General features: G+C 52.2%; 1 protein-coding gene across 1 annotated transcript; it reads left to right on the forward strand.

Moving 5' to 3' along the window:
* The first annotated feature begins 6,191 nt into the window (after positions 1-6,191).
* Positions 6,192-19,860, forward strand: Kcnh6 (potassium voltage-gated channel subfamily H member 6). Its single transcript, XM_074045388.1, has 12 exons — positions 6,192-6,332; positions 6,431-6,636; positions 8,094-8,519; positions 9,767-10,166; positions 11,075-11,274; positions 11,380-11,632; positions 14,272-14,465; positions 15,933-16,017; positions 16,337-16,417; positions 16,525-16,681; positions 17,320-17,506; positions 17,865-19,860. Exons 1-12 carry the CDS (start codon positions 6,233-6,235, stop codon positions 18,147-18,149), a joined length of 2,574 nt encoding a protein of 857 aa, XP_073901489.1. The 5' UTR covers positions 6,192-6,232; the 3' UTR covers positions 18,150-19,860.
* The last annotated feature ends 934 nt before the right edge of the window (positions 19,861-20,794 follow it).

A 20,794-nucleotide genomic window follows, 5' to 3' on the forward strand; every position in this document is an offset into this window, starting at 1 on the left:
TAGTGTGTTCATTTTCAATCAGTACTCAGACACTTGTATCAGTAGTCACTTGCTAATAGGTGGTGGTTTTAAATCTGTTCCCCTTTCAAGTTGTGCCTGTACCCTAAGAGCACTGAGGCCTCCGAAGAAGGCACCTTATTGCATATTTCTTGTACCTTCAAGTGTATCTTTATCCCATCCTTCCAGTAAAGTCCCTGTCTGGGCTTGCCACCAGGAGCTCTGCATTGGGGTGGGGGGTGGGGGGAACTACTGGAGGTCACTTGTCAAGGATGGGCAAGAAGGCTAAAGGTTCCATTGTCAGGGTCAAGCCAGTCAGACCCGGGAAAGAGCATTCAGTAAAAGATTACTTGAAGACCCTAATAACTTCTCCCCTCCCCCTCTCCTGCCTGGGACACTTCCCTGTACTGGGAAAGAAAAACTGCCCTTCAGTACCAGAAGGGGTTCCAGAAATGCTAAGGCCACCGGACATTGGAACATGAGCAGAAGCACCTCGGAGCAGCCTGCCCCATCCCGGGCCCCCGCCCCGCTCCCTAGGACTCAATGTCCCCCCAACCTCCAGCTAAGGACCCCGCCCCATCGCCGTCGCGAGGCCTGGTTCAGCACCGCGGCGGGGACAGCTCCCGGGCGGGAGCGGAGGGGAGGAGGCACCGCGCGCTGCGGGCGGGGGAGGGGAGGGCAGACGCCGGCGGGCGGGCGGGGCGCGGAGCCCGGCGGCCTCCTCGGGGGCGACGCCCACCTGGAGCCGGACGCCACGGAGAACCGCGGACAGGCGGAGACGCAGGGAGCCGGGAGGCGGGGGGGCGCAGAAGCTGAAAGATGCCTGTCCGCCGGGGCCACGTCGCGCCCCAAAACACTTACCTGGACACCATCATCCGCAAGTTCGAGGGCCAGAGTGAGTGTGCATGTTGGGGTGGGAGAGACCATCTGGAGTCCGGGTTCGGTGGCAGGCGGGGCCAGACCCTTGTACTAACTTCTGATGGGGCAAGGGCAGGAGGTACGCAGATTCTGGACGTCTTCCTTCTCTGTGCCATCCTCTCTTCTGGAAAACCGGGGGCAGAATGCAGCTGCTGGCCCTTTCCGCAGCCCAGACCTGCCCTTCTAGTCACTGCCCCGCTTCCTCCACCTGACCATTTCCCTCCCTGACTCTAGAGGTTTCTTTGACTCCCTTTTTACCTGGTGAGCCCCGCCACCCTTCTTTTTTCCTGATCCCGACCCCACACTGGTCACATCCCACCCTGAGCCTTCCTCCCGACCCCTTTCACTGTTTCCAGGAAGACTTTGGCCTTCCACCTCGCTGACCCTAGTGGCCCTGTCTTCCCACAATCCCCAGGCCTGACTCCTGTTCCCCCACCACCACCTCTGCTCACCATCTTGCTTCCCCCTCGTCCACTCCTCCTTTCACTTCCAGGAAGAATGACCTTCCCCCCATGACTCTTGGCCCTTCCATTACCCTCTCCCAACCCGACCTCCTCCTCCCTCATCTGGTCCCTGCCCTGCTGCCGGCAGCTAAATCCTCCTCCCTGCTGCCATCGGTTCCTAGGATCTTTCTCTCCCCTACCCCTGTGGTTGACCACCAGCGTCTTCCTACCTCTCGCCTCCCAACCCAGGTCGTAAGTTCCTGATCGCCAATGCTCAGATGGAGAACTGCGCCATCATTTACTGCAACGATGGCTTCTGTGAACTCTTCGGCTACTCCCGAGTGGAGGTGATGCAGCGACCATGCACCTGCGACTTTCTCACAGGTCCCAATACCCCAAGCAGTGCTGTGTCCCGCCTGGCTCAGGCCCTGCTGGGGGCAGAGGAGTGCAAAGTGGATATCCTTTACTACCGCAAAGATGGTGAGGCACAGTCTGGCAGGGGCTCTGTGGGGCAGCCTTGGCCCTCTCTCTTGTCCAGCCAAGGTGGCCTTGGGGAGGGCACTGATCTAGGGACCAAAGGGCCTGTAAAAATTCCATCACTCCTCTGAGCCTCAGTTTCTCATTAGTAGGGGGAAGCAATGAGTGTTGGATAGTCTGGTTTCTGAGGGGCTTGGAACCAGGCTGATCCAACAACTGGTCATAGGCTAGGGCAGAGCCTCCTGCTCCACTATCCCTTCTCCTTGTCCCTGGTCTCTTGGCTATCCGGTCTGCCACTGTCAGCCCCAGCTGTCAGGCAGCTGGGACGGAAATTAACCTTCCCTCATCTCTGTCTGCTCTGGGGATTAAGGGAAGAGTCACCCTGTCAAGGCCTCTGTGGCCAGGCAAGGAGTGGAGACTACTGACTAGAAAAGAAGAGTGGGCCTGGCTCATCCAGCCCCAGCTCTTTGGGAAGATAGGATCTGGAGTTTACTCATCCAGATGGACTTTGGGTTGTTACTGCCACCCAAATCCACAGCAAGCAGAATAGAAGCATAGCTCGTCAGCTCTTGAGATCCTCCCTCCAGAACCTGAGGTGGAACTAGGATCAGAGCCTGAAAGTCACTTGGAAATCACCAGGATTGACCTCCCCTCCCCCAGTCTGGTTCTGCATTAGAAATACCTGGGGCATGTTTTCCAAAACACACCTTCCCTAGAGAGGCTAACTCAGATGGTACAAGATGAGGCCAAACAGGTGTATTAGGAAAAATATCCCCAGCAGTTCTGATTTTCTGCCAAGAAAAGCACTGCATTAACTATATCTCTTCATTTCATAGATGTGAAAGGCACCGTCCCAGGATTCCTCTGCTAGGGTCCAACCTAGGGCTGGAACCTAAGTCTCTGAATTGCTCCTTCAGAGATGCTTCATATAAATAATCCCAAAAGGGGAGAAAGGACCTCATCTCCCTCTCTTTGAGGCAGGACTTTTGGGGAAGGAAGTCCCCAGAAGAGAAGCCCCCGCCCCACAAAAAAAAAAGACAGCACGAGGGCTACAGAGTATAGAAAAAGGGCAGGTAACTTTGGGTTATGACTGCGTGGTGCCAACAGTCCAAGTTCCAGGGGCCTGGCTTGTGTGTGAAACATGAGTGTGAGTGTGAACAAAAGCATGTGAGTGTGAATGCATGTATGTGTGTGTTTATGGGCCTCCAGGGCTTTCTTGTGCAGGTCCTGGCTATTTGCCTGGCTGTCCCCTGTTGCCACGACCCCAGTGAGTAGCAGGTGGGAAGTGCAGAAATTAGGAAACTGGGAAGAATCTGGCTTACTTTGGCAGTACTGACAGGGTTAACAAAGTCAGAATATTTTTAAAAGCTGTAACCTCACCTCTTCACATCATTGCAAGAAGGAAGTGACAGTCAGAGGAGTGAGAAGGGTCCTGGAGGAACAGAATGGGACAGCAGGAAATGGGGCAGGAGGTGGCAGCATTTCCTTTCTATTCCTCTTCTTGACCCTGGAGCTCTCCCTGTACCCCAGAAGGTAAGGGTTGATCCTGGACTCCTAGGGAGGTCAGTCCAGGGCTTTCAGAGTCCCCTCAGCACCCTGTAGCTGTCTGGGCAAGAGGTAGAAATCAAGCCCAGGCCTTGGACCCTGAGATCAGGATTCAGGTTTTCAAAACCCTGCCAAGGTCCACCAGCTCTCAGAAGGCACCCTGGAACCTAGTCTTGGAGGCTGGCTCTGGATGAAAATGGGAAATTACCATATGTCTAATGCTGTCTGAGTTCCAGTCTAACCTACCCCGCCCTCAGTCCTTTCTCACCCTGTTGTCCAAGACTTTGGTCACCTGTTTGGTCCTGAAAATGGACTGAAGCTCAGAACATGGAGCTTTCTGGAGGCATTATCCTAAGGGAGGGTTGTGGTGCTCAGATGACTTATGTTCACCTTATGGTCCACTTCAACCACGTGATCCTTTTTAAAAAAAAAACCAAATTCACACAAATCATACAGTTATGCTGAGAGGCATTAACCTCTCTCAGGTTAATAACTTCCTCTTCACCCTACCCACCCCCCCGACTTCAGGGAGGTTGGAAGGGGTCCTGAACACATCTCTAGCCAATGTGCATAAAGAGATTGTGGCAGGACTGGGATGTGCTTGTCTAGCATGCGTGAGGCCATGTAGAGGAGAGCCTGAGAGTCAGAGTGGGGAGAGGGTATGAGCAATGAGAAACTGCAGGAAGGAGTACAGTTCAAGAGGAAGGGAAGAGCAGAGAGAAGTGGAGTGTCCAGGGGCCAATCAAACCTTCAGCCTTTGTTCAGTGAAGTTCTGAGGAGCCCTAGAAGGAAGAAACATGCAGGGGCTGGCTCCTTCTCCAGGGACAGGGCAAAGACACTAGAACACTGCCACTCCTGGGCACAACCTAGGGCAATACACTCACCCACTTCCACTTTCCAGACAGTTACTTGTGGGCTCTGAGTCATGGGTGAGCAAGGACAGGCAGCTTGGTGTGTAGGGAGAGAGGATGTTCTTCCAAATTCTCGTAGTCTCTTGTGTGCTTACCCCACAGGCAGTTAGCATGGGGTGGGACATGGGGTGCCATGCACCAGCCTCTACCACTGTTCCGTAGCCCTTACTGATGTGATGAATGGACCTTTGGTTCATTCCTAGCCTCAACTTTCCAACGATAGCATCAATGGATAGCTGCAGCCACTTGAAGACTGGGCCTTGGCAGCTCCCAGCAGCATAGAAAGCCTGGGGGCCCTGCCCCTCTGCCCAGCCCAACCCCTTCCCTGTCACCTACCAGACTGGGTCTTCCCAGTGCCAGAGAGACTAAGAACAAAGTCTGACCTTAGGGGCCAGAGTCTCACAGTGCCCCAGACTGACAAGAGTCACGGTAGCACTGTGAGCCTTGAGTGGCTCAGGCCAGGCAGGCAGCCTCTTCTTGGTGTGGATGTCTCCCCTGGGCCCAGGCAGCAGCTGGCAGATGACTGCCTGGTGCCTGGGAGTCCAAGAATCTGATCCGGGAGATTCCTGTTCCCTGGAGGAAAGTGGGAGGGAGGATGGGGGAGATGCAGCTGCAGCCCAGCTCTGAGGAGCTCAGAAAGCAAACACTAAATAGGGAGTCTGGGGAAGAATGACTCTTGTGGTCCTCTAAGTTGCAGTACTCCTACCAGCTGGCCTCTGTCCCCTGTCCCCTCATATTTACATGTACATGCTTTTTCACTCAATCAACAAGCAACACCTGGGGCAGGTGAGGCAGACCAAATGCTGCCCTCTGAGTGCAGCTCTGCTTTCTGATTTGCATGGTCCCCTGAGGCCACTTTCCTGAAGATCCTGAAGGCCCTTTGGGCCTGGCACCTGCCAGTAGTTTGAATTAAGGGACATCTGACCTCCAGAAGGTGCCTGCCCAGAGGCTGGACTCTGAGGGCATGCAGCACTTTTCCTGGAATTGTTCTGCGCACCAATGGGGCCTAGTGTTAAGATCCCAGAGCAAAGAGCGACCATAAGCACAGGGCGGGAGGAGAGGGACAACAGCTGGATGTGGGCTGCAGAGGAAGATGGAGAAAGTGGCACTATGAGCCTATCTTGTTTCCACTTGGGCTCCTCCCTCCTTCTTTATCTCCTAGGCCACTGCCCTAACTGTTTCCGGGGCTCAGCCTCTGCCTTGGGACCCACCCCCAAGAGCCCTCCTCCCAGACAAGGCCCTTCCCTTTTTCCTAGGTACTGTGTGCTAAGACCCTAAGGGTCCTCACTCTCTGTTCCCTTCCAGCCCCAGCGAATCAGTTTCTCAGAACTCCTAGCTCTCATCTGCAGAAAAGGGGTCTATGCCTGCCTCCCCCCAGGACCTTCTGAGGTCTGATGTGCCAGCTGGCTCTGCGCCCAGCACTTAGCGTGCTCCCAACAAGTTCCTTCCAGCATTGGGGAAGCAGGCATCTTTATGGAATGGCAATATGGAAGCTGGGAGCTGAGCCCAGGGCCAGCCAGAGCTATGGGAGTGGAATGCCCCACCTTGCCTCCCCATATAATCCACCCCATCTGCTCAACTTTAATTACAGCAGAAGTAAACCTCGGTGCTAAACTCTGAGCTGAGAGCTAAGCGTGGACTTGGACCTGATGTTACATTATTTCCTAGTGAGCAGCTTAGCTGCTCTCCCCACCTCTGCCCTGTGGGCAGGGCATCTGCTGCGTAGACTCACCCACCCTCTGCCCAGTAGTTCTGATCACTGTCCATGCCTCTTCTCTCCAGTAGATGCCCTTAACTTGACCTTCACTCAGCCCCTCCCTAGCTAGGTCACTTCCAGAGGGGATCCCTTCAGTGACCACCCTGCTAATGGTGTTTGCAGCCTCCAGCTTCCGCTGCGTGGTGGATGTGGTGCCTGTGAAGAATGAGGACGGAGCTGTAATCATGTTCATCCTCAACTTTGAGGACCTGGCCCAGCTCTTGGCCAAGAGCAGCAGCCGCAGCCTGACCCAGCGCCTGCTGTCCCACAGCTTCCTGGGTTCCGGTGAGTGAGGCGGGCTGTGGGTGGCGGCAGCAGGGACAAGTTGGGGACACCTGTTGGAGCCTTGGCCCTGGCTGCTCTGACCCTGGCCCTGGTTTCAGAGGGCTCTCATGGCAGGCCAGGCGGACAGGGGCCTGGCCCTGGCAGGGGTAAGTACAGGACCGTCAGCCAGATTCCGCAATTCACGCTCAACTTCGTGGAGTTCAACCTGGAGAAGCATCGCTCTGGCTCCACCACAGAAATCGAGATCATTGCTCCTCATAAAGTGGTAGAGCGGACGCAGAACGTCACTGAGAAGGTCACCCAGGTGCGAGCTTTCAGGGCAGGGAGGGTGGGGCTGTGCCAGGCCTCCAGGGTTCCCTCCTAGTCCTGGGCCTCATCTCTTCTGGGGCTTTGGCTATCAGAGTGATACTGGCTTATCCAACCCCCTAGAGGCTGAGGCCCAGACCCCATGAGTCTCATTCTTTAGACTTGAAGGCCTTGCCCTGAGGCCCAGATCCTGAGAGCTGGACAATGGGAGAGAGGGACAGGCAGGCCACCACCTGCCTAAGGATCTGCCAGTCACGGGGAAGGAAAGGAACAGAGGGGATGAGTCAGGACCATGCAGAGAGGAGAAGAAGGAGGGATGGTGAGAGTTCCCCAGCCCTGCTCCTACACTTTGCCTTTCAGGTGACAGTCACTCCCCACTCAACAAGCACATAGTAGCATCCTGCATGCCAGGCAGAGGTGGGGGCAGGGTTGCTACAGTACTGGGATTTGAACTCAGGTAGTACACCTTGAGCATCTCCATAGCCCTTTTCTGTGATGAGTTTTTTCAAGATAGGTCTCACGGAACTATTTGCCAGGCTGGCTTCAAACCACGATCCTCCTAATCTCTGCCTCCTGAGTAAATAGGATTACAGGTGTGAGCCACCAGTGCCCAGCTCCCTGCTTCTTTTTATGTGAAGCACAGTCAGTTCTGGAACCAGGGTGGAGGACATAAGTAACTCAGCCACTCACTGAGCACAAGGGCCTTGGGGAAGCAGGGAGCCCAGGCTGCAGTGATGGGCCCTCTGAGGTCAGGCAGGCTTGTCCCTGAGAAAAGTCACTTGAGGCCTCTTAGGTTAGTGCTTCCAGTGTTGGCTGCCATGATGGGGGCTTGTAGATTGGAGAGTTGTCTGTGAAGACTGACAGACCCGGCTGAGCCGAGGGCAAAGGGGAAAGGCTCTGCTGAGTATAATGATTTGTGTGTGAAGTAGCTAGGGATCCCTGGTACCCGGGACCAGTCAAGGATCCATATGGGCTAATCCCACCCTAAATTTAGTTCTTTCTGTGGGAAGCTTGGCCCTCAGTGATGAAGAGTCTGTTCTGGGAGTAACCTGCTCCTATGAGGAACCCCAAACTTGGAGGCCTCCCAAGCCCACCAGAGAGGAATGGGCCACCAAGCTACCTTCTTAATCCAGGCTCTTCTCCAGAACATACCCATAGATGAATCTGGGCTTGCTCTCCCTCCAGGATAGCCTGTTTCTAAGCTTCAAACCTAAGGTCATCATGGGACAGAGCTGCATCCGTTTTCTCATGTAGCAACTCCTCTGTCTATACTTCCTCCTCACCTATCTGTCCCATTAGGAACTTGCTTCTTTATATGCTTTTCCTTTGTCCCCTCTGCCTGTCATGGCCTTTGTCACCCACCCCTTCTCATGGCTCCATTCCTCGGCCTTCATCCCAAGACCTGTCTCACCAGCAGTGGCTGTCCCCACTGACTGCCCATGGCTCCCACCCCAGGTCCTGTCCCTGGGTGCAGACGTGCTGCCAGAGTACAAGCTGCAGGCACCTCGCATCCACCGGGGGACCATCCTGCACTACAGCCCCTTCAAGGCTGTGTGGGACTGGCTCATCCTACTGCTGGTCATCTACACAGCCGTCTTCACACCCTACTCAGCTGCCTTCCTGCTCAGTGACCAGGACGAGTCGCAGCGTGGTGCCTGCGGCTATACCTGCAGTCCACTCACTGTAGTGGACCTCATTGTGGACATCATGTTTGTTGTGGACATTGTCATCAACTTCCGCACCACTTATGTCAACACCAACGACGAGGTGGTCAGCCACCCCCGCCGCATTGCCATTCACTACTTCAAGGGCTGGTTCCTCATTGACATGGTGGCTGCTATCCCCTTCGACCTCCTTATCTTCCGTACTGGCTCTGATGAGGTGAGCAAACCCCATCCGTGCCAGAAACATGGCTGTCCCTACACCCCAGCCCCAAGGCCTCCCTGCCTTGCATCCCTGGTACAAAGAGTTCTCAACACTGGGAACCTTTGCCAAAGCAGATGGAAATAGAAAGGGGCCCTCAGACATCTGTCATCTCCAAGCCCTGGGGAAAGACCAGCTGAGACTGTGTCCCCAGGCCTAGGGACCATTCCCTTTCCCCATTTCTCTGAGCAGGCCCCCAGAGAGAGGATCAATTCTGACCCCTGGGATAGACATTCCTTAAGTTCCCCACTCCTTACAAGTTGTACCCTTGGGCCTTCTAAACTACTCTCACCCTGGAATTGGAAAGGAGACCCACAGGCTGCACCCCTAATTCAGCCTCACCCCATTCTTGCCCCAAGCCTTCCTCCATGGCTGCTCTGCTTCCTGGGGTGATGTGAGGGCGTTCTCATGGTCTTCTCATAGCTCTTATTCCCACTGTGTCTTCTTGCCATATCTCAACATCAACCCTCCCCACACCCCTTCTTCCGGCTGCGGTACAGTTGCCTCTTTCACCCCAACCTGTCCAGCAGTATCCTACTCCACCCCCAGCAAATCATCCCCAAGTCCTCTCCCCTTCTCTCACCCTGCTGCCTCTGCCTACAGCGAGTGCCCTTCTTCCCGACCTCTGTTTCAGCCTCTGTCCCTCCACACAGCAGCCAGAGGTGTTTCAGATCCCTTACCTGACCCTGTCACTTTCCCTCTCAAAACCTTCCAAGGCACTCAAAGCCTTTGGGATAAAAGCCAAGTTCTTTATGGACCCTGAGCCCCACAGGAGCAGCCCTGTCCACCTTCTCAGGCATTTCTCATTGCTGAGCCATCGCTCACTCTGTGCACTTCAGGCTGCAGCACCACACTTGGCTTCCCACGTGAGCCCTGCCACTTGACACCTCTGTGCCTCTGCCCATGCTGCCTTGTGCCAGGAGTGCCCTTTCCCTCTCCCTCCTATCTGCCTGGTAACCTAGCCTCATCCTCCTCAATCATGCGTTACCTCCTCTATGATGCCTCCCCTGATGTGCTCCTGCAGACTTGATCTCCTCTTTCTCCTGGCTCCCTCTGGCCTTCTCTCCTAACAATCAGCTGAAAGCTCCTGAAGATCCCACACTACAATTCACTGCCAAGTTCCTGGCACTTCCCTCAGCATTTGTAGAATGATGTCCAAATGAACAAATGTAACCCGAGTTTCCTGGACTTTCCCTGCCTCCTAGACCACCACCCTGATTGGATTACTTAAGACAGCACGCCTGCTGCGGCTGGTGCGTGTGGCACGGAAGCTGGACCGCTACTCTGAGTATGGGGCAGCGGTGCTCTTCCTGCTTATGTGCACCTTTGCACTCATCGCGCACTGGCTGGCCTGTATCTGGTACGCCATCGGCAATGTGGAGCGACCCTACCTGGAGCCCAAGATTGGCTGGCTGGACAGCCTGGGTGCACAACTTGGCAAGCACTATAACGGCAGTGACCCAGCCTCGGGCCCTTCAGTGCAGGACAAGTATGTCACAGCTCTGTACTTCACCTTCAGCAGCCTCACCAGCGTGGGCTTCGGCAATGTGTCACCCAACACCAACTCTGAGAAGGTCTTCTCCATCTGTGTCATGCTTATCGGCTGTGAGTGCAACTTGGTGCTAGGGGGTCTTAGCCAGGGAATTCTGGTTTTACTTTGAAAAATTACCATAACATATCATACAATGCATGCTAAGCGTGTAGCATGTGAATTTGTGCATATGTGTATACCAATTATACACAGAAGTTAATGCCCATTCAGTCTTGCTCCTGGCCAAGTGCCAGGATTGTCATTTTAATGCCCAGTGCAAATTGGAAATATAGAACCCTTGTTAAAAATTTTTAAGAATTTTGAGCTGGTGATAGCAGAGAATTAAAGCCAGGTTTTTAGCAGAGGCTTCATGCCCATCCATGAAGCCGGCCCTGCCAGCACAGCTCTAAGCCATTTCCTTCTCTTAGGAACCCACTTCCAGAGCAAAAAAGCCAGCCCAGTGGCTAGCTCCAAGGCCGTGTTGTTCTCAGTCCCTGCATGGAGCTGCCTGCCTCCCAAGATACCTGTTTAGGAACTTGAGAGACAGTGTGGAATTTCACGCATAGGTTAAGTTGTAATTTTTAGAGTATTAAAAGATGTGAAAGCCCAGAAAAAACAAAAACAAGAAAAAAAATAGGTGAAAACAGATACCAAAAGTTTCCCCTTTATTACATTTTTACAGCTTGAAAGCGATAACAAATCTGAACTCTAAAAAAAAAAAAAAAAAAAGAAAAGAAAAAAGAAAAGTCCATTGCCCTAGATCTTTCCTCGAAGGAGTTTGGCCTCTGGGCCTGGAAAGATGACAAGAGGTACAAGACAGAGGAGCACTGTCCTGGGCACTTCTGACTTCTCCCAGGACAGACGGGTCCCTCTTCAGGGGAATTCCAGGGAGAGGGAGGCCTGGAGTAGTGTGGCCTGATGATGGTGCTACCAAGGCGCAACTCACTCCCCTCACCGCCCCCCCCCCACCCCGCGCCCCTAGCCCTCATGTACGCCAGCATCTTCGGCAATGTGTCCGCCATCATCCAGCGTCTGTACTCGGGTACTGCGCGCTACCACACGCAGATGCTGCGCGTGAAGGAGTTCATCCGCTTCCACCAGGTGCCCAACCCGCTGCGGCAGCGCCTGGAAGAGTACTTCCAGCACGCCTGGTCCTACACCAACGGCATCGACATGAACGCGGTGAGGCGGGCAACCAGCTCCGGCTGATACCCTGGGGGCGGTCAAGGCCCTGCGGGTCGGGGCGCCACCAGCCCCACCCCGCCCGCGTCCTCCTCCTCCCCGCAGGTGCTGAAGGGCTTTCCGGAGTGCCTGCAGGCGGACATCTGCCTGCACCTGCACCGTGCGCTGTTGCAGAACTGTCCCGCCTTCCACGGCGCCAGTGATGGCTGCCTGCGTGCGCTGGCAGTCAAGTTCAAGACCACGCACGCGCCGCCCGGGGACACATTGGTGCATCTGGGCGACGTGCTCTCCACACTCTACTTTATCTCCCGCGGCTCCATAGAGATCTTACGCGATGATGTGGTTGTGGCCATTCTAGGTGGGTAAAGTGGGTTGAACCAGGCTGGTGATGGAAGATTGAGGCTTGGAGATACACCACCTGGACCACCTTCTCCCTAATGAGAATGGTGGCACCTTTTACTGACCAGTCGTGCTGAGATAGAAGCAGGTTTGTTTTGGAGACTTTATACCCAGCTCACAGAATCCTTAAAACAACCCTTTGCCAAGAAGTTGAGGCTTAGAGGAGTCATGCTAGTCAATGGCCAAACAAGGATTCCAGGGCTGCTTATCTGGCTCAGAAACCCAAGCACATGCTTTCCTATCTTTTTCTGCTGTTGGGAAGTTCAGGGTGGTAAGCCAAGGGCCTCTCTTGGGTAGAGCCTCATTCAGTGCAGCTGCAGGAATTCCTGGATACTCTGGAGTAAGGCAGTGAGCACTAGGCAGAGGAACGCACCTGGGTCTCAAGCATCCTCTGCCAGTTACCTGCTGTCACTTTACCTCTCTGAGTATCACAGGATCCACTCCTGGATTCTCATCTTTCTTGCCTTCCCTGTGACTTCCTGAGTCACAACTCCACCTTCAGCCATGTTTTCCCCTGATCTCATGACAACCTCTCTGCCCACTTCTGTCCCCCTAGCCTGCTACCAGTTGGTTTTACCGGGTGCTGGTGCTCTGCTCTCTTCTCACCTTACACCCTCACCTGGGTCAGCTCCTTGCTCCCATACTTCACCTTCTGCCAGTAGTGAGATACACGTCTGTACATACTGCTTTTCTGCTCACTCCTTCATTGATTCCCCATGGCTAGTAGAGCAAATGTAAACCCCTGCATGTGGCATGCACAGTTCTACCCAACTTGGTCACCTTGAGTCTTGCCACCTTCCCCCTAGTATTTCATCTTCCAGCCACACAACTACTTCTCATTCTCTAAATCTGTCATCTCTGTTACACACACACACACACACACACACACACACACACACACAGAGGCTTTTACACATGCTTCCACTCTGCTTCCAGTGCCCACCCTGCACCTGTCTGGCAGACCCCAGACATTCTTCAAGGTTAGGATCAAGGATCTCATAGGCTTCTCTGTGAGACTTTCCCCCACTCCCAGCCTTACAAATGCCACCCACATGGGAGAGATGATTATTCTTAATAATTAAGAAGCTAATTCAATTTAAGTTTCAGTTAGAGACATGAAACCCTCTCATCTTATCCTGAGTAGAAATAAATATTAGATTACTGTCCTTCATCTACGAGAAAATCAGTGAATTGTCACATTGCCCAGACATCAAGCTTCAAGACTTCACGTGTGACTCTGACAAGTCCCTTCTCTAGTTCTCAGTCCCCTCCTCTGTCAATCCTATTCTCTTGGTGGGACATGTCCAGCCTCTGCCCATCCTCTGACTGTGCTAAACCAATAGTGACTCTTCTGTTGTGTTCCCAGGCTGGGGTAGAGGGGGTGGGATGGACTTTCTTGGGGAAGAGGAGGAGTCAAAACAATCATGGTCTGTGGCACCCCTGGGCTGGCCTCTCTGCCCACTGTCCCTGACTGTGCAGTGCTGGGCACATGCTTCCTCTGTAAGCCCCCTCCTTCCAGCCCCAACCACTCCTCCTCCTCCATGGCCCCTCAGCTCTTGGTTCCCTTCTGTTCTAAGGCTTTACAGTTTATTCTGTAAACTTGTTGGCTACTTATCTGCCTGTCTTGTGGAGCTGGCAAATTTGAGCCTCCTTGTCAGAGGTATTCATATTTATATCCTGTGACCAGCACAACATCTAGCACAGAGAGGTCCCAGTTACCCTTGCCACCTACCCTGAATGTCCACCCTGTGGCCTCTGTCTCTCCTAATGTAGTGTGCTGACCTAGTCTAGTGTCTCTTGCTTTAGGAAGCTTGCTCGCTCTCTCTCTCTCTCTCTCTCTCTCTCTCTTTCTACTCTCTCTTCCCCACCCCATGTTCCTCTTTCCCTCCTCCTCTCTTCCCCACTCTCCCCTCTTTCTCTCCATACTGAGTATTGAGCCCAGGGTCTCCATACTTTCTTGAGCATTACTTCATCTGCTTCTCTGAACGCCCAGTGGAGTAAGCAAGAGAGATACGGTTAAACCCACTTTAGAAATGAAGACACTAGGGGCCAGAGAGGAGGAGTGACTTCCCCTGCCAGGGCCACAATGAAGAGTGGGAAGACAAAGAAACAGAAATCCCAGGCCAACCTGGAGGAGCTGGGAATTCCTGGTCCTGGGTTCCTTGTACATGCTCTGCAGCACTAACAGGTTGAAGAGAGCAGGAGGAGTTTGGGAAGGGAGCCTTTAGTGTCTCTTACTGCCTGCTGTTCCCTGGCAGGAGTAGGGGCAGTTCTGAAGAGCATGGACAGAAGGAAGGGAGATTCTTATGGAGGGTGGTTCTGAGGGGCCTGGAGACAGAAGAGAACACACACACTAAGGGCAGGAGCAGCTCTGAGGAGGTTTCTATGGAGCTAAGCAGACAGGAGAAAGGCACCCCTTCACTGGACAGCTAGCACATCTAGCTCTGTCCCCATATTTTGATCCTAAGCACCAGTCCCCAGCTCAGCAAGATCTATGAAGTGGGGGGAAGGTCATGATCAAGGGACCCTCGGGGAGGCTCCTCAGAAGGGATTCTGGAGCCAGACTCTGGAGGAACTACCACCCCTCTTGGCTGGCAGGGAAGAATGACATCTTTGGGGAGCCTGTCAGCCTCCATGCACGGCCAGGCAAGTCCAGTGCAGATGTGCGGGCCCTGACCTACTGCGACCTGCACAAGATTCAACGAGCAGACCTGCTGGAGGTGTTGGACATGTATCCTTCCTTTGCGGGCAGCTTCTGGAGTAAGCTGGAGGTCACCTTCAACCTACGGGACGTGAGTCTGGGTTTGTGGGCCAGGGTTGGGGGCAATTCTCAGACTGACTGGTAACACCGAGGCAGCTGGCTAAGGGCTTGACCTGCCTGACCTAAAGGACTCACCTGACTACTATTCTTCCTTTCAACCCATCCTGCATCCTTTGCCAGGATTTCTGAGCCTACCATGGCCAATGTAATACTGACTACAATGATGGCTGTCATTTGATGAGCAGTGCTCATCACTACACTATCTTATTTAGTCCTGTCCTTGCATGTTGGCCTTATCCCCATTTTTCAGATGAGGAAACTGAGGATCAGAGAGGATAAATAAATTGGTCAAAGCCATACATCTTTGGCACATCCAAAATATGAATGCACATTCATCCAACTCCAAAACCCAGGCTTTCCCACCACAGTGCACCAAACTGAAAATGAGGGTGTCTGGCGTCCAGAAGGCTCATGGTGCCAGGCATAAGGGTGTAAAGAAGTGATAAAGTTCTCCCTCTTTCAAGTTTATCATTCAATGCAGAAGATTATAGTAACTCAGGAGAAATAAAGAGCCACTGAAGTCATAAGGACGTTATGAGAGACCCAATTTCTGGGGTGCTCCTGCTTACCAAGGAGTAGAGCAGGTGCTACAGGTTCTGGGGGTGTCCTGAGGGACTGTTTGAGGTCTGTAATCAGCTAGTGGTGAGAAGGAGGATTGCCTACCGGGGGTGTAGTGGCTAATGCAGGGTTCTGAGCCTTAGCACCTCCCTGCCCTGTCCCCCCTCCCCCGCCCCTCAGTCTCCTAAAGTCTCTGATGGCCCAGAATGGTACCCAGCTTCTAGAAGATGGTACTGAGGTGGATTTTCTTGTTGTAGATGGCCCTCCCCATGCTGTTCCCTCTGCTGCTCTCCCCTCCCCACCTGATCTGCACAGGAGACATTCAGTAAGAAACCTGACTTCATGACTTAGCCACCAGTGGCACAAATGCCCAATTGCTGGGCACCAGGGCAGGAAGGTTGTGGTTTCCATGGCCTGGGTCAACTGCAACCCAAGATGCCTCCAAATCTTAAGATGGAGGGAATGTATGTGGCCAAGGATGCAGCTGATGGCACCTCTGGATTGGATTGGGGGTTCCAGACCATCTCCCTAGAGGAGACTCCCCACTGGTCCACACTGATAGTGGGAGCACTAGAGAATTCAAGAAAGGGGGTGCTGGAGGAGTAGCTCCTCTGCCTTCACCTCCCAAGTCTTACTGCTCATGGCAGCCTCTCCCAAGACCTTGGTGGGGGCCTCCACATAAGTAACGCAGTGTAAGATTGTTGTTTCCAAGCCTCTGTTCACCTGCCTATAGGAAGCTGTCCAGAGCCTCACTGGTGTAGCCAGTCAGTACTTTCTCACCTGATTGTTACAAGGGCCACAGAGGAGAAGTGGGGATAGGGAGGAATAAAGACACCCTGTCCTAGCTTTGGTCCCTGTTACTGCTCTTGTTCCCTACAAGGCAGATGGGGGTCTTCAGTCATCACCCCGACAGGCCCCAGGCAGCGAAAATCACCAAGGCTTCTTCCTCAGTGACAGCCAGTCAGGTGAGCACAGCCAGACCCTGCTCCTCTCAAGTTCTCTCCATGCTGCCTACCCTTGGGAGAGGCCTTCCCAGCATCTCCCTCCCTGGCCTCAAGGATAGAGGCCATTGTCCTCCTTCCTCCCCGTCTCCCAGTCCTGATGGCCTGTGTTCTCTGACTCAGAAAGGGAGGGCTCCCTGGCTGCTGGGTGCTATTCCCAGTGGGGATTGTCAGGCTCCTGGGGTTCCACACCAAAGCACTAGGGGGCCCCTAAGCTGCTGGGCAATGAGACTGGGGCTAGAAATCCCCACTCTGGAAGCCCTCTTTTAAGCTGGTGCTCCAGCTCCCCTTCCAGGGTCACAGCCTCCTGGGTCCTGGAAGCCAGACCTCCACAGGGCAGGACCTCGTGCTCCAGGGCAACCAGGTAAGGAGAGCCACTCCCCACACTGTGTTCCTATGGCATGTAGGGGGAGAGCACTGACTCTGACAGGGCTGTGGAACCAGAGCAGAGATGACCCTTTCCCTCTGCAGGTGCAGCCCCTTCCCTGAGCATTTCAGATGCATCTGGCCTCTGGCCTGAGTTGCTGCAGCAGATACCCCCAAACCCCCAAAACCTGCGGCGAGACCCAGATTGCTGGCCCAGGGATCTAAGCTGTAGATTAGAGCAGCTCCAGGCCCAGATGAACAGGTGAGTATCCCGCTGGCAAGACTGGGCAGCTGCAAAGGGCCAGCCCAGCAACGGGCTGGGTGTGGGCACCCCCTCCTGGTGAATTAGGGGTATCGCTGGGTGCTGAGTGGGTTTTAGGACAGGCCTATTTAGTGCAAGTTTCCCCATCTGTATGTTACTAAGCACAATTCTTTAGATGGCTTCCCCGAGCAAACCCTGGAATGTTCCAAAGAAGATTCTTGGGGAAGGGACACATCTGTGTGCAGAAACAAATTTCATGGGGCATTGGAAAGGGGTATGACCTGTGGATGACAGGACTACAATGGTAGAGTGAGGGCTTAGGGGCAGGACAGCCCTGGAATCAAATTATGGCTATGTAACTTACCAGCTAGAGTAAGGGCTACTTAACAGCTCTGAGCCTCGGTTTGCTGTTTCACAAAATGGGCACCATTAGAATAGCCTCATTAAGACTGAATGCTGTGTGCTTCACGCCTGGTCACCAGCGTTATCAGAGACGGGGAGAATCAGCTTCAGGTAGGTAGGCCCAGGCTGTCATTTCACTCAACATGAATACCATTTGGTTACAAAACTGAGAACTGCCCTTAGGACCTGACCTGGTCTCAGAACCCTGACCCTGACCATAGGGCTCTGTCTGGCAGGCTGGAGTCCCGCATGTCCTCAGACCTCAGCCGAATCCTGCAACTGCTTCAGCAGCCTATGCTGAAGGGCCACACCAGCTACATTCTAGAAGCCCCTGCCTCTGGTGACCTGGCCTTGTTTCCTTCGGTCTCTGAAACTCGGAGTTCAGGGCCCAGACTGCTCCCGAGCCATCTTCCCCCTGCCCAGGTGAGAGGTGAGGGGATCCCTAGGGCCTTCCCTGATGGCTGTTGCTTTTCTTCCCCAACCCAAACTTGGTCTCAATATGGCATCAGGCCCAGATCCTCTGTGGCCCTGTAACAGCTGTGGCTTCTACTGTCCTCTTTATGATTTGAGTCACCCTGACAGGGCAATCTGATTGTGATCACAGACCCCACAGCTGGGACAAAGGCACAAGACCCTGAGGTGTGGGAAGAGCAGGTAGAGCTCTTGCCAGTTCCCATCACTGAGGTGGGGGTAGACAACTCCTACTGTGGCTGGGGTGGAGGTGAGGTGGGGGGGCAGGGAGCTCGCACATGGGTCACTACCTTCTTCTTGCCTCTCCCAGACTGGAAACTATGGTGGCTTGGATAAGTGTGTACCGAAGCACAGGAATTCCTCCCCTAGGATGCCTCACCTGGCTATGGCAATGGACAAAAGTCTGACTCCATCCTCAGAACAGGAGCAGCCTGAGAGGCTCCTGTCACCCCTAGCCTCATCTCTCTGTCCCCTGGAGGTACAAGGACTCTTCTTTGGTCCCCGCTTCTCCTCCCTCCCTGAACACCTTGGCTCTGTTCCCAAGCACCTGGAGTTCCAGAGACATGGCTCAGATCCTGGCTTCACAAGGAGTTAGGACCACTGGAGTCCCACATAAAAGCCACCACAAGAGGGTTGAAGTTGAAGGTGGGTGGGGTGAGAGCTAAAGATCTTGGGGGAAGCATACAGCCTCCCAAGATGGGCTTTTGAAAATCATTGTGGAGTAACTAAAACTGCTATCCCAGGTGACCCAGGATGGCCCCACTGAGGAGGCTCAGGATCTAGTAGACAGTAAGCCTGGCAGAAAGTGGAGGAGCTCAGGAAGGAGGGGTGAGTGAAGGAGAAACTGCTGATCTTCCTTGTGAAAGTCATGCTTGGGGCTCTGTGTGATCGCTTCAGCTCAGAACCATCTGCTGCCTCAATGCCCAGCACTAAGGCCCAGTGTTGATCAGACCTCCCATCACCAGCCTCCAACATGGCTGGAAGTGGAGTGTCTTCTATGGTAGACATGCCCTCAGCCCATCCACCTCTGGTAGTTCCCTGACAACTTGGTACCTTGAGAGCAGGGAGTGGCACACAGCTAATAAAGTCTGGATATTTCATGTTGGGCTGGGTATGTAACTTTGATGGTGATGAGGTACATACTGTGCTGTACCTTCTCCAAGGGCTTCTCCAAGCCCTTCTTGAAAGGAACTGGGTATGGGCTCCCCCTCTACCATATCCAGCCTATTGCAGGCCTGAGATTGCTCAGCGGGGCCCAGGAGCCCCTAGAGCCTAGGCTGTATGAGGGGAAGCAGAGGTGTTGGCTTGATGACTGTGGGGAGCTGTGACAACACTTAGTACTTGCACAGCACACATGCTGCGAGGTACCGTCCTGACTGCTCTGTACATATTAGTTCATCTAATCCTCAAAAGAACCCCAAGGGGTCAGCATTATTATTCCAATATTAGAGATACTGGATCAGTAGTAGAGTGACTAAGAAATTTACCAGAGCAGTGTGTTTAGGTTGTGTAAACAAGTGCACTTCCAAAAGTCATGCCCAACGCAATGGGAAATGGAAAACATAATTTTAACCCAGACTGTCTAGCTTAAGAACATGTCTAGTCAACCAGTCAGCTAAAAAAGGCTATTGGCCCCAATGTGTCTGATCACTGGTCTTCTGTCACAATCTTTTTTGCTCTAAAACTCCCTAAAGGAATTTTGAAAATGTACATTCCCCTTCCACATTTTTAAGTTGACATTTGAAATATTTCATGGATAAATTTAAATAGTTGAAAAGGCCCAGCTACTCAGCAGGTGGAAATGGAGAGGATCATGATTTGAGAACAACTGAGATAAAAAGTTATCGGGACTCCATCTCAATCTATAAGCTGGGCATGGTGCTTGTGATCCCAACTAGGCTGGAAGCCATAGGAGGAAGAATCATGGTCCAAGACTTGCTCCAGGCAAAAACATGAGACCATATCTGAAAAATAACTAAAGCAAAAAGTGCTGGGGTCTGGTTTGAGTAGTAAAGCACCCGCACAGGAAGCACATAAATAAATAAATAAATAAATGAAGTTGTAAAGGGTGTATTGATACATTGCAATATGTGTATTGATACATTGCAATATTTGAGAACAACCATCTTCTATTTTTAAAAATACAAGAACAAACTACTCTTTAACAGCTTTCCAAACTCTTCTCATAATTCCAATGTATTTCCCCTCCCAGTTTTATCCTACATGTAATTTCTTTTTATGCTTCAAAGTCCATTATTAATTCCCTCCCAGTATATGTTTGTAACAAATATGTACATAAATTGAGATGTAAAAATTTTTGTAACTTTAATGAGACTATAAGGGCTACACTTACTATTTGTACAGTTGTTCAAAATAACATACATTCAAATTTTTATAAAAACTAAAATTTTATTTGAACTACATCTCTTAAAGGGGGATTTTCCCCCAAATTAATTGCTATGTTTGTGGTGGAATATCACCTTTTTTTTTCATTGTAATGATAAGATTTAGTAACAGTTTCATACCTGTTTTTCTTTCCATTTTGAAAAACAAATGCAGAGGAAACTTGTTCACTAGGTAAACAAGTAAGATAGGGTTTATATACATAAACCCTCTTTTGGTTCTTTTCTGAATTGTCTGTTAAAAACACATTTATCATTAAAAATTTTATTCAATAATATCTGACAATTCAATATAAACCTTCAATTTTGTTGAAAGCAAAGAATTGGAAAGTATTTGAATTTATAACGATGTTATCTAGATTCAGACCTTTCTGTATTTCAAACTCATGTCACAGAGACAATTAGGGTTGGATTAGCAATTGCCATGGGATCCACATCGGTGGGAAAGGAACAGGTTGGGACACAAAAAGCCAGCCTGGTGTGTCACTGCCCACCGAAGACCAGTCCTAGCACCTGGAGCGTTTCTAGAGTCTGAAGGACATTGCAGAAAGGCCTGAATCAAGCTAGCCTGGCCCTGAGCACATCTGTATGTCTGAAGCCTGTCCTTTGGGGCCCTAGGAGAACGGATCTTTAGAGCTGGGAGTGGCCTTGAGAGGGAAGGGAGGTGGTTCCCGTAGTGGATCCTCCATTAAGGCACATTTTTTTCCCATATAAATATATGTATTTATATATATATACATATATACTATAAATATATATATAAACATTACTGATTGAGGCAGGGTCTCGCTAAGTACAGGCAGGCCTGGAACTAGCTATCAAGGCAGAATTTTAAAAT

This window comes from Castor canadensis, chromosome 11, assembly GCF_047511655.1.
Source record: "Castor canadensis chromosome 11, mCasCan1.hap1v2, whole genome shotgun sequence".
Taxonomy (NCBI): Eukaryota; Metazoa; Chordata; class Mammalia; order Rodentia; family Castoridae; genus Castor; species Castor canadensis.